General features: G+C 35.9%; 1 protein-coding gene across 1 annotated transcript in view; it reads right to left on the bottom strand.

Annotated features, from left to right (window-relative positions):
• Positions 1 to 4,313: 4,313 nt before the first annotated feature.
• LOC129257833 (guanine nucleotide-binding protein G(i) subunit alpha) overlaps positions 4,314 to 14,013 on the bottom strand; it is a 28,237-nt gene continuing 18,537 nt past the window's right edge. Inside the window, exons 5-6 of the mRNA XM_054896244.2 lie at positions 10,967 to 11,095; positions 4,314 to 6,504 (exon numbers count right to left, since the gene is read on the bottom strand). Of these exons, the coding sequence (XP_054752219.1) occupies positions 6,357 to 6,504; positions 10,967 to 11,095 (277 nt within the window). The 3' untranslated portion in view covers positions 4,314 to 6,356. The remainder of the gene's footprint in view (positions 6,505 to 10,966; positions 11,096 to 14,013) is intronic.

Below are 14,013 nucleotides of genomic sequence, written 5' to 3'. Positions count from 1 at the left end.
TGTTGGTAGTGAACTGGGTTTGGTTCCCACTTGGTACATGAGGGCCCTTCAGTTCAAGCATTTATCCTCATTACCCGGTCCCTCACAGAGGACCCTAAGCCTTCGGTTCCCTGGTACATGTAAGTGTTTCATAAGGCTATTCGTAATAAAGTTAAGAGCGACTTTAAGAACTGGTGATCCTTTCTTGTGGTAAATGGTATATTCATTGGCGATGGTTTGGCACGTACATGTAAGAAAGGTTCACCAGTCGTTCTTAAAGTCGCTCTTAACTTACGAATAGCTTTATGAAACGGCCCCCTGGTCACTTGCTTACTAGCATTCATGCTTAACAATCGGGTAAAAAAATCATAACAAAAAGCCAAGGAAGGGTGCTGAATTTATGGATGACAACTTTATACTCATATGGGTTTTTAGATCACACATTAATCAAATTGCTAAGAACACATTTTATCAATAAGAAAGCATCCACCTAAAATTGATGCTCCATCAAGGGGGGGGGGTGGGTGTTCTTGAAACTATTCAATAATCCTGTCTGTACTTTTAATGGAATTGAGTGATCAGAATTTTCTAAAAATCAATGACAAAAATGCTTGAAGACAATGTTCATCTAACTCCATCATCACAAGTTCATATTACATCATGTTTCAGTTTTAAAAAACCCCAAAAGAATCAGATAACTTTCATTAAATGATTTATAATGTGCAAAAGACATACACTTGTACAGAGTACTTTACGATCTACAGATAGACGCTCACAGATAATATTACCCGAGTCATCGGATTCGTTCAGTAATTTCCACACACGAGGTATGCACATTCTCCCCTCCCTGGGGAATATTCCAGGCAGTTGCAATGTAAGCAGACCTGCCAACCTCTGGGAATGAAAAACTGTATTCTGTGATAAAAAAACTGTATTTTTCCCCAAAAAAGTGTATTTCATAATAAAATGCTTGGTGCACTCGCTCATCGCAGCGCTCAAGCTGCATGCAAGCTAAAATGCGCACTGCTCTTGCAGATGAAAAAAAAAACATTAAAACATGTGTATATCTTCACCCTGGTTTGAACAAAATGATTGAAAAAAAAAAAGTTACCTGAAATTACATTGATCTAATAACCATATTTGTGCACGTTTTATGAAATAGAGACATATAGGCCTAGAGATTATTTTTCTCAATAAATTACGATCTAGTTTTTACAAAAAACATATTTTTCAGAGAAAAAACGTACTGCCGTATTTTGGTTGCAAAAACGTACTAAATACGGCTAAAACGTACTGGCTGGCAGGTCGGTGTAAGGCACTAACAATGCTGGACAAGCTACAGTGACTTTGATGTCCTATCAGGTAGACCCATTTATCACCTGGGTTGAGAGTGGCAAAAAGTGGATTGATGCCTTGCCAAAAGATGCTAGGCCGCAGTGAGATTTGAACACACGACCTTCTGATTACAGGGCAAGAATCAGAACCACTTCACCACTTCCGTAATGTATCACAGTATGGTGGAAGATATTCCTTTGAGGAGTGGGGGGGGGGGAGACTTACGCCAACCCCCCCCCCCCCCCCCCCCCCCACACTGATGTATCTCATCCAATTAATGCCAAGGGGGAACAATGGCTTTCATCTTCAAGTTGTGCAATCATAATTTACTTTTTTATTCACATGTAATGAACATTGAATGTACATGGATGGAGATGGTGGGAGGGAGATCGAGAGATTGAGATGAGGTACATGTAGAGATGAAAGCTATCATGTATTGTATTTACCCACATCAGTGGGAATATGAGTGGATAGCTTTTGTTCTCATCTGGCTTGTAGAGATTCAGATCTCCATCACAGCTAGGCAGCTTGCCTGCCTGCCTGCTTGCTTGCTCTGTGTCCATGACTAATATAATAGTCGAGAGTCATGACAACTGCAGTATGCAAACAATACTTAAACGCAGAAGATATTCTCTGCATGCATGCACAGGTACTTGAAGGAAATATTAATCCCCATAGAAACAATGTGATTCTGCTGACGTAAAAGAGGAGAAAGCTGCTTTTACGTCTTATTTCGCTTCTTATCGATAAGTATTCACACAGAAGACTTGAAAATTCACTGAAACAAAAACAAATTGAATATCGTTTGCTTAACATTTTTTCTGTCACTTTCTTTTGCTTCAATGCATTTTTTTCACAATCAGAATAAAATTTGCTAAACTTTGTTTTGATGCATACATGTAGATGTAATATTTGTGCAGTGTATGTAAGAAGGTGAATATGAATGGTCAGTATTTAAAATATCGATTTTATTAACACCTTGATCACCTTTGGATTGCCAACTTGGGCACAATTTTCGTACATTTCCCTTAGATTTTAATGATCTATATCAAAATTACATTTTTGTATCATGTGTACCTTGCATTTACTGTTATTTCAAATTCAATTGAGTTAATTTTTAACTCAACCTTATCAATCATATTAAAGAATGCTGACCAGAAAAATTGATCTTATTCAACAAACGTGTATGTTATGTTATATGTTTGTTATGTTATGGATAAATGTATTATACAAATGAAATTAATGCAGAAGAAAACAATCAAATCAAATAAAACATTAATTTTTGATGCAGCACGTTATACTTCAAATTTTTTAGTATTCTGAGGTGAATTTATGAAGATCAATTTTTAATGGGGTTGTATGTTGGATGTGCTAATATACATGCAGTTAATCATTCTAAATGTTAATTACTAGAGCTGGAACATACAAATAAGTAATAAGATATAACTAATTTTAAAAATGGATAATAAAGGATTTTCCAATTTCCTTTGAAAAAAAAACCCTCCTTATATTACAAATTTCATCTATACTACAATCTACTAAAATCTACATAAGTTATGCCAAGATCAGCATATTTCAAATTGCTGCAATTATGGCTATATATATAAAGTGCATGAGTATTGTTGCTTGATGTTTCGGTTTCAAAATTTGAATAGACAATAAAATCCATCATAAAATCTAATAGCTCATAGTCCCTCTGTGAATTCTGAAAACAAAGACTTACAATCTATAAATATCTATCCAAAACTATGTTTTGTGACTATGTTTTGTTTCATCTTACAAAGGAGCTGGCTTCATATCCTGTATTAGTGACAGATCAAATGACGTGGCTTCATATATTTTCTCTTCACGCTCCCAAACGGAGTCCATCCTTGCAATACCACAATAGGCGGTTTCAAACCGCCTCGATCACAAAAATCCCCGTTAAATTACGAGAACATTTTTAGGCTAAAAAATACCCATTAATTATTCCTGCATTCACACCGCCCCGAAACATATCCTTCGGGATAAATTCCTGAAGTTAGGAGCATGCGCAGTGTGGTCTAATAAGCAGGCAAGGCGCGAGAATAAAAACCACTAGCCCAGCAGCCACCCACCGCGCCCGCGCCCAACGACACGCTGGGCTAAAATTACCCGTAAATTGCTTTAAATACCTGCGACCTTGAAAAAATCCCCGCGAAAGTTCTCGTAATTTCGCCAAGTACCTACTATTTAGCGGGTATTTTCTTTCGGGGAAATTACGCGTAGTTTGCTTTCACATTACCAAAATACCTGGTATTTTCTGATCGGGGTAAATTTCCCGATCAGAGAATACCTGGAACTGACGAACTTCGAGGCGGTCTGAAACCACCTAATGATACCTGCATGTGCCATGATTCCATGAAGTACCCGTGTAAGTATGCATGTTTGGCTGGAAGCCATGTTGGATTCCACAGGATATCAATCATGCATATTAATGTACTGAATGATTCCCCCTTTTCAAGAGATATTCATCACTTGTACACGGAGGCAGAATATCAAATTTATTATTAAACATGAATTCATTAACATGCATTATAAACATGAATGATCTTCATTTCGACCAGTTTCCTGTGTCCAAGCTGTAGTCTTTTAGTCATTACGCATAATTCATGTCCAACTTGAATTTCTAAGAAATCAAATGCATGCTCATATGTATTCCTGGAAAGGCTGGAATACATATATATACATTGTAGAGTTCAGACAGAGTCGTCTTCAACATGCATTGCACAATGTGCGTTGATTTTGCAAATGTCACTATTCACACAGATGTGAATATACCATGTTGTTATCTGTTATAATTAATGGGGAGTAAAAAGGGAAGGAGGAAGGGGCAACTCGAGGAGCTTTACCACCATTTTGCTCTGATATTAATAGACTGGTAATTGTAAATCAGCTCAATGCACATGAATGGTCAAGAGGATATCCGAGGGTTGAAAAAACAAAAGGATGTAACTCACTTATTTATTATTTTAAATTTTGGTACCAAAATAATCAGTCACATTATATCAGTCACTTTATATTTTAAAACCATGAAGCCTTAAAATATCTACATGTAACTACAACAAATTTAACCACAACTCAAGAATTGTGAATCCTCAATGAAGGGAAAGGTGGACTGTATTGTAACATCTTTTGATATATTCCTTATTGCAAGCTTGCTTATTGTGTCACTTTATATAGATCTTCCAATGAGAATTTCTGCATAATAGTAATTTACAGTACACAATGGAACAAATGAACATTCATGTGTGCATTGTTGTATTGTTAATATACTTTTTTTTTACTGATTATCCAGCTACACATATTTTTTTATCTAACTAATATGGTGTATACACTGAATATAAAATGAATTGATTCCATGCCAGGAAAAAAAAGAATGTCTTTTATTAATAAGTTCTACATGTAGTACTGGTCAAGATATTGAGTTTTGTACGAAAACTGTCTTGAAGTGATTAGAAAATGTTGAAGAGGGGAGGGGGCAGATTATCCCATTTTTCGGAATGCATATTTTAATAGAACCAAGTAGTAGTTTACAGGGGCTCTTTTGGAATTCATTACAAATATTGTGAATGTTTTAGGGGTAAATTATCCCTTGTCCCTTTATGTTTTTTTGCCTCATTCAAATATTAATACAATACGTGGGCCAAAGCTTCACTGGTCAACCTGAAGGTTTAGGTCATTGAAGAAGCGTATTCAAGGAGCAATCTCCTTTTTTATAATTCTCTTCCAGCATAGGAAATACGAGAGGGCGAGGGGCGATTTCACCCCCATGACAACCCAAATAGCCCCTAAAATTCCCCCTAAAGTGCATGCTTTGGGGCGACGATTCTTTTAAGAGTCGCCCCAAGATTTGTCACAATGAAAATATTCAAGATTATTTTAAGAAAATCAATATTCCAACTATGGCAGAATGATATTTGCATTTACTGCATAATTGCTTGTTGCCCCTAAAAAGTAGCCCTTTTGATGAAAGAAATGGCCCCCAAAATTCTGCAATCGCCCCAATGTCGAGAAAAAGATAGCCCCTAAGAAATAGAAATTAATTCCTACTCTGTTCACTTCCTACCACAAATAACAAGAATAACATTTGAAAGGTCATTATGAGACATTTCACCTTTTTCCAAAACTTTAGTTTCCCTTTAAATCAGTATAACATGCATACAATATTCACGCAGCTTCAGCCACAGGCATGCATATACATGTAGGATACTGAACCCTTGTAAGATTTGATTTTACTTTTTTTCCCCAATGCAGGAAACAGAATACACTCCTTTTAGGATATTCGCAAGAGGAAAAGAGATTAGTTCACCAGCTTCAATAACATCAAAGGAAAATAGGATTAAGAATTTCCCTTTATCTAAAGCAGATTACAGGGATTTCAAAAGTGAAAAGGGAGAAAGATTAGTAAATAATTCCTGACGTAGACTTTTTTATGAGGCTGTCTACAATAATGCTATTGTTGGGATATTTTTAGATGAAAATTAAAACATGAATTAAACATTTGCCATTTTTTATTTGAACAAAATTGAAATTCAAATAGGAGCAACTGAAATTGTTTGTCAATAGAAATTTGCACATCCCATATCCAATTTCATGTCTAAAGTAGCTCCACCATTCTAAAAAGTAAGAACAGCTTTAATAGTGTAAAGCAGCGATGTTGCAGAACTACATCTATGTATACGGTCTGTGTTAACACTGCCTTCAATGATTAAAGTATCACGATCTGAAGGTCACAATGTTTTTATTACGGGTGTGACTATGAGCTACCAGGAGGTTGTGGAGTTGACACCAACAAATCAGCAAGAGTTTCTTGAAGGACCTTCAGTACACGATGGCAATGGCGTTGATGTACATGTATAGTAGAGGGTAGCAGGTGATGTTACCCTTTCGAAAAAAAACCAAAACATGCATAGTAACAATGACAATACATAACATTGACACATGGGTACAAATACCATAACATTTCTGTCATAATTCATGTACCTCATATACAAAATACACAATACGAAAGGAAAAAAACATTATTGAACGATCTTTACCATTTCCTCATCCTCTGCCAGAACCAGGTCGTAGGCACTGAGGGCCACACAGAAGATGATTGCAGTCACACCCTCAAAACAGTGTATCCATTTCTTTCTCTCCGACCTCTGACCTCCAACATCGAACATTCTGCAAGATGAATTAATGATTTGTTAGCTTATTACATGTACATCAAAAATTTTGCATCGATCAAAGATAATTCAGCCACAACAACCCTTCTTTTTGACATGATCGTTTATTAGATCTAACAAGTGGAACACCTCTGGCAGTCTCGCCTCCATTACGCAATTCGATATAGCAGCAGTGCTTCCTTTGAAAAACAGCTAATGAATAATTATTCACAGAAGAAAACACTAATATGATAATAAAATATCCCAAAATGACCTTTGACCATGATCATGTGACCTAAGACATATGCAAAACAATCATTAATACTTGATTACCCTTATGTCAATGTTTCATGAGCAAGTACCATAAACCTCCTAAGTTATGATGCCAATTCAACACATACTCCCAACACGGCCAGAGTTCATTGACCTTTAAATGACCTTTGATCTTCGCCATGTTCCTGAAACACACACAGGGTATTCAGGGATACATTGCTGCTCTTATGTCCAAGCTTCATGAACTAAATCCATAGACTTTTAAAGTTATGACAATTCCTCAAATAACCCCAACATGGCCATAGTTTGTTGACCCTAAGTGACCTTTGACCTTGATCATGTGACCTAAATCTAGCACAAGATGTTCAAGGACACTCAATTGCTCTTATGCCACAGTTTCATGAACTAGATCCAAAAACTTTTGAAGTTATGACAATATTTCAAAAACTTAACCTTGGTTATTAAGATTTCGATATTGATTCCCCAACATGGCCTACATTGTAAGTTCATTGACCTTAAATGAACTTTGACCTTGGTAATGTGACCTGAAACCTAGGCAGGATGTTCAGTAATACTTCATTACCCTTATGTCCAAGTTTCATGAACTAGGTCCATATACTTTCTAAGTTATGATGACATTTCAAAAACTTAACCTTGGTTAAGATTTCAATGTTGACGATGCCGCCGTCGGAAAAGCGGCGCCTATAGTCTCGCTCTGCTATGCAGGCGAGACAAAAATGTGATAAAAAACATTGCCATTATGCCTCGAAATGTATTTAAACATGCAAGAGTGTCAACACCAACAATCACAAATAGAAATTCCCCAACCAGATGATGCATCATAATGGAAATGTTGAATATTTGGCTTGTTTTCTGGTGAAAATATAATAAATTAACAGACTGGGTGACGGCAAATGTCACCAAGATGAGAGGTGACTAACATGCACCCCTCCATGATGGTTACAGGTACTTTACAGAGCATGTTCAGGATGTGAGATGAAAACAATGCCAATCAAATTTTACGAAAAGTTTCAGCATCTTATGTTCAATTTCAAAGGTAAAAGAAAGTAGTTGTAGCAAACAATTTATTTGAGGACAAAGTCTTAAATTTTGAATAAAGGATAATGGTCACAATATCATAATTGATCTACATGTGGAAAATCAATGGAAACTTATCTTTGTGAAATCATGAAATCTTAGCTGAAAACTGATAATTCTAATGATCACTATTAAACACAGAAAGGCATACATGTATGTGGAACAGTGTATTACTATTGCTTAGAAAAATACCTGACATTTCATGGAATTCTGTGCTTGTTTTGCTCATTTCTCAGCAATTACACTATTTCTTCCAGAGGATTTGGCTTACATTTTTATTTATACATACATCTACAAGCACTTTGTGGTAATTTTTTTTTTTTTGGTTAGTTTTCTGTTTGAACTCATTTTGAGATTTATCTCATTTTACGTGCAACCAAAATATTTTTATAGCTTTTCTCAATCTTAGGCTGAAAATGAATTCTACACACGTCATAAGCGTCACCATAACCGATGAAGCCCTACGACTCTTCTATGAAACGACATATATTGGGGTGAATGGAGAAAACATATAGTTCACAAAATACATTTCCTCTTGACGATTCTCCAATTTCTGTGAACAGCAATAAATGATACTACGACATGTAAATCATGATTCATTGTTTTGTACCATTCGAATGCTCCCTTTCTTTAAATTTCTCCCATTAACTCATTTCTCGCAGGGAGGGATTCACACTCCATGTGTTAGATGACATCTGCGACATGATAAATAGCTCATTCCCACACGGTGGTTATGACACTACACAAGGCTCACTGCACTATTGCCCCGAGTCTTGAAAACAGGGTAATATCACAAACTATAACCTTCCTAATGCACTAAGGAAACAGTTACCATGCAGAATGAAACATACATTCATTCCAGTATAAATTGCAGAGTGATTTTGAGCATGGTCATTATTTTAGCTATCAATGCCAGTGCGAGACAGAAAATTAATTGCCTTGGCACACGGTACAAAAGCGTGCTATTAAAGCCTAGACTAGCGCGTGATGTCTTCCCCCTCCTACATTAGACGGATTGGCTGCTCCATGGGAATATTTATAGCTGCATCCACGCATCTAGTGATAAGATCCGGGCCTCGCTCCAGGAATGGGATTCAATAAGTAGGCTGGTCTCAGACGTGTAATTGAAAATTTAATAAATGATGATTTTTGTGGGGATCGATCTTTGAAGCTCGACTGGATATTACACTTTTGTTCTTTTAGCACTTTATAAAATGAGCATGTACAGTACAAGGCTCAATAATAGTAATGTATTGTTGAACTTTCACAAAAATTGGAAACTTGGAAGAGTTAAAAGGCAGTTTAATTCTACTTGTATAGTGTACATTGTTTTATTTTGCTTAATAATAATCAACCTGTTTTTATTTATCAGTATACATGTGCAGTAATATTCATGTAAATGTACGTTTACATGTATGCCTGTCTTTAATGGTTGACATTTATGAAACTGATATTTATTAAATTATATTAGTAATCATTAGGTCTTAGCTTTACACTATTTAAAAGATGAAAGCTTATAAGAAATTTCCTTGATTAGAAGAAGAAATGATGGCTCCTTCCTCTTATAAATAATAATCAACAAGAGCGCGAAGGAGAGCGGTTAATTTAGAGCGGGAGGCTGATCACTTCATTTGCCCACCAGCAACTTCTTGCTTTGCTTTATTAAATATAGTCTTTAATCATACTCTCTTCATTTTACTCAAGAGTACCATGGTCTAAATGAAGTTTTGCATGATACAATCACTGGCCTGTCACGCATGAAAATAAAATAATCCTTTGATTAAAAACATATATATGTATACATTAACAAACAAATGGAAAAATTACTGAATTCATGATCATTATTTGAATTATTGAAAAAATTTAAAGGATGAAATTTAGCAACAAATGATGACAGTTTAGTTAAAGGCTATAAAAGGAGACTACAGGTGCTCAGGTTGGCTGACACTTGTTTCTGATATAACCTCTAAACATTGCCGTGGCAAGGTAATGCATGACATTTACCCTTATAATGGTTTATTGTAGAATGCATTTTGCCTGGCAGTCTGGCACGGGCTTTCCTGCACATTGAAAACGACTTGAAAATGCATCACATGAAAGCTCCTACAAGTATCTATGTATCATATATCAACATGATGATGTTACGGGCTTTAAATTTCTATATGTTTTATAGAGCAAGGCCACTCTACTATTTGGTTTAGTCTTGGTAGCATACAGCTCTTGTAATCCATAGTTAATATTTAGATTACTTGTATGTACAGGTATGTATGTACAATTAATGTTTTAATACTACATGTAGATATATAGCCAGCTTGAATGAGAAAGTGCAAATATGAGAAACAGCTGTGCACTTGTATACTTGTGTAAATATTTCATGGGTTGCTAGTAGCCTAGCAAGTCCTTTATATTTCACAATGAAAATCAGAGACACAATTATCAAGTGCAACTTTGGAATATGCCACAAACAGCTAAAACGCAAAGTTAAATTTCAGTAAATACAATATTGATATTTGTAGGTGGGGAAATCTTAATATTTTGGGGTTTTGTGAAACTGTTCAATAAATATAACAGATTTTTAGTAAAGACATGTATGCATAAAAAGATATTGAACATTTCACTTTCTGGTGTGGCTATAGTAGACCTCCAAAAATATTGTTTCTTCTCAATTCTCATACTCCTACATGTACATATATGTCCTTCAAAATAATGAAATAGTCTGTGATGCCTGTATTGGAGAAGACAAGCAGGAAAGAAGGAATGTTACAAAGTGATTCTTTATTATAAGAGACAGGATGGGTGCATCAATGGTCCACAACTAGTCTGCAGGCACAGACCCTGATTGGAAATTTGATCAATAAGTGTGCCTCCACGCAAAGACTAGCACATACAAAACTGAGAGCCTTCAGTACACAAGGCATGAGTACATGTAGGCTGCACATTCAGACCCTTAACTCGAGTGAAGGGTTTGCCCAGCAGACTAGTCCACAACAGTCAGTAAATTACACTTGGGGATAATTTGATTTTTAATATGAATTGCTTTGCAGAAATGGACTAAAGTTTCTACTAATTTTTTTCACCAAAATTACATGTAAATGATGGATTGTACTCACTTGAAGTGAAGTTCCTTGAAGGTGAAATGCGTTTCGACGATACCAGTGGTCTTGACTCTTGTTCTAAGAACATCTTGTTGTGTAGGGATGTAACCAGGCGCTGACAACCGATCCAAGGCATTCAGGTAACTGATGAGAAAGAAATATTGACAAAAGCACATGAAATGATGAATCAACATGAATAATTAGTTGTAGAAATTCAGAGTATCAAGCTTGAATTTGATTTGATTTTAACATTTACATGTATTTTGTTTCTGACAGTAAGAGGAGTGTGATGGGTTTGTTTTGTTTTATTCTAAGAATTGACTGAGGCTTTCCCCCCCCCCCCCCCACTCCTATGCATTCACCATTGCTCATATATGTACACGTAGGCCCTACACAATGCAGACATGTTTTAATATAGAAAGATGACTATTTAGGTGCCATAAAGCCTAGCCATATCATAGCAATATGGAAAAGCAATCTGTAGGGTCAAAACTGGTCAAGCCCATCAGACATCACACTGATGGCGCACACTAAGACAGAAATATAAGTCTGTGTTCCTATCAGCCCTATTTCCAAATACAAGCCTGCTACATGTCGTTTTGATCAATAAGTAGAAATTAACTCTACCAGAGTTCAGACTAATTTGCATAATTTGGAATAAAGCTTTGCAAATAGTGGCCTACATGTAGAGTTGTGCTCAAAAGTTAGTGAACTCCACCACAAAATGCACTCCTTCATGCTGAGTGTTGAATGTAGACTGTACATATCTAAAACATGGCAGAAGTTGAACACTTTGAATATGTTCATTTTCTGGTGGGGTACACTAACTTTAGAGCATCAATGTGCACTGAGATGTCATTTCGGAATTACAGCCAATTTAACTGAAATTGGCTTAAAAATTATTCTTGTGTTCTTGTTTTTATAAACATGACGTGCACTACATGTACATGTATTTGCAAAAGCAAGTTTAAATATTTCACAGAAGGCAGAAAGGCACTCGGGTTTTCGATAAGGTCCATATTCAAGAAATGCTAAAATACTTTTTTAATTGCATGCTCTTCAAAATGCATGATGGAGCCCAATGTGAACATATGTGCTCTACTGTATAGCAGAGCTCAAACAAGACAAGGAATCCCGGCCCGCCCGGTATACCCCCCTCACTTGGATTGATGGAAATCCAGAGAAACTATTAAAGTCAAGAGTTATTAAACTCCAGAGTTAAACCTCAAGCAACTACTGTAAAGAGGTGTGTAAATATGAAACTGACTGCTAGGCCATGATCTTGGTTGGGTGATTTCCTCTCAATTATATTTTTCAAGTTCTTCCCTTTTTTTGTGGGGGTGGCTACAATGTATATAGGCACATGTACACAGTACAGAAAACCAAAGTAGGCCTACATGTATTCAACATTTTCAGACAAAACAGTCAACTTTTAATGAACAAAGTCATCATTCATCATAAAGTCATAATTCAATTATAAATTAAAGTATTCCCCAAAGTCCAAATAAGATACTTGTTGACATTTCAATACCTGAAGATCCCCCCCCCAAAAAAAAAGTCAACTTTAATCTAGAATTCAAATAACTTTGTGTCTGTTTTCTGTGGGTTTGGAGACTGGGTTAATACAAGTTTAAATACACAGAGTTCCGGCAAGTCGACTCGGTAAGTTACTTTCAGTTTCAGGGGCACTGCCTTCCTTTTATAGTACAGGTACATGTACGACCAAATGTCATGAAAGCTACATGTACTATGTACAATGTATAATAATCATGTCTATTATCTCTCATCCTAGTGGCTGTAATTCATACAACACTTGGCTATCTACTACAATCAATAGCCTGTCACTTGTGAGCATGCAATCAAATTGAATAGCAGGATACAGGCAGTCATAAATTTATTTTAATAACACATGAACTTGTGAATCATTTTTTCATCACTTAAAAAGGGTCATATAGACACAACCACATCACATTTGAAAAGGAGAAAAAAACGTTATCTGTGGCATGTGGAAAAAATAACAAACTTTCGATCCATTATGTTAATAGACAAATTTTTTATTGTTATAGATGCATTTTATATCGAACCCAAATTTGTTCTTTAATGAAATATACAGAGCACTGGATAGAGAAGAAATTGTTGGTACAATGTAGTCATCATCTTTATCTATCATGTATAGGCTTAGTGGCTTACTGTAATCTTCTCGCAATTATTATTTTCATCTTTCAAATTTTCTGCACTTTAGTGTACATTAATTTGGGCCTTATCACACATGAATATTGAATCATCGTTGTAATGATGATTGCAGGAGTTTGTGATTCTAATCATAATAATAATAATAATAGACAGTTCTTGTATAGCGCATAACACATTATAAATAACGTCTCTATGCGCTTCCAAAGGACTTGGATATTATTACCCTGGCTTTAGCCCCGCAGCTTTTTACAGCGCTGGGGCGTTTCAAGGAATAAATTCCTGCCAGGTACCCATTCACCTCACCTGGGTTGAGTGCAGCACAATGTGGATAAATTTCTTGCTGAAGGAAACTACGCAATGGCTGGGATTTGAACCCACGACCCTCTGTTTCAAAGTCCGGAAACTAATCCACTGGGCCACAACGCTCCAGTTCTAGTTTGGTTATACACATGCTAAAAATTCGTCATTAGCTTATTTTTCACTGGAATCGTCATTCAAATTACGATTTTTTTTTTACCGTGTATAAAAAGGGCGGTAAGTTTGGTAAAATTTGGTCAAAACTACATGTCCTTTCTTCCTACAAGTACACAACATGACCCTGGTAAGATATTATTATGCATGATTTGTACAGTTTCCCAGCTCTTGAACAAGTTAAACTGAAATCCATATGGGAGGAGGAGGGGTCAATAATTGCACTGAAATTAAAGAGTGTTGAAGTTGAGATTAGAAAAAAAAAGTTGCTTTTATAGCAACAAATTCTGAGTCTTGATGATGCAGCAACAAAGAGGAAGTGATAATTTCACTGATTAACAATTTTAATCAAAACATCACTGATTTCTCAATCTCTAAACTAAAAACTTCCTGTTTGC

The sequence above is a fragment of the Lytechinus pictus genome, chromosome 3, assembly GCF_037042905.1.
Source record: "Lytechinus pictus isolate F3 Inbred chromosome 3, Lp3.0, whole genome shotgun sequence".
NCBI classification, from domain to species: domain Eukaryota; kingdom Metazoa; phylum Echinodermata; class Echinoidea; order Temnopleuroida; family Toxopneustidae; genus Lytechinus; species Lytechinus pictus.
The sequence above is the reverse complement of the archived record's forward strand: the minus strand, read 5'-3'. Positions and strand labels throughout refer to the sequence as shown.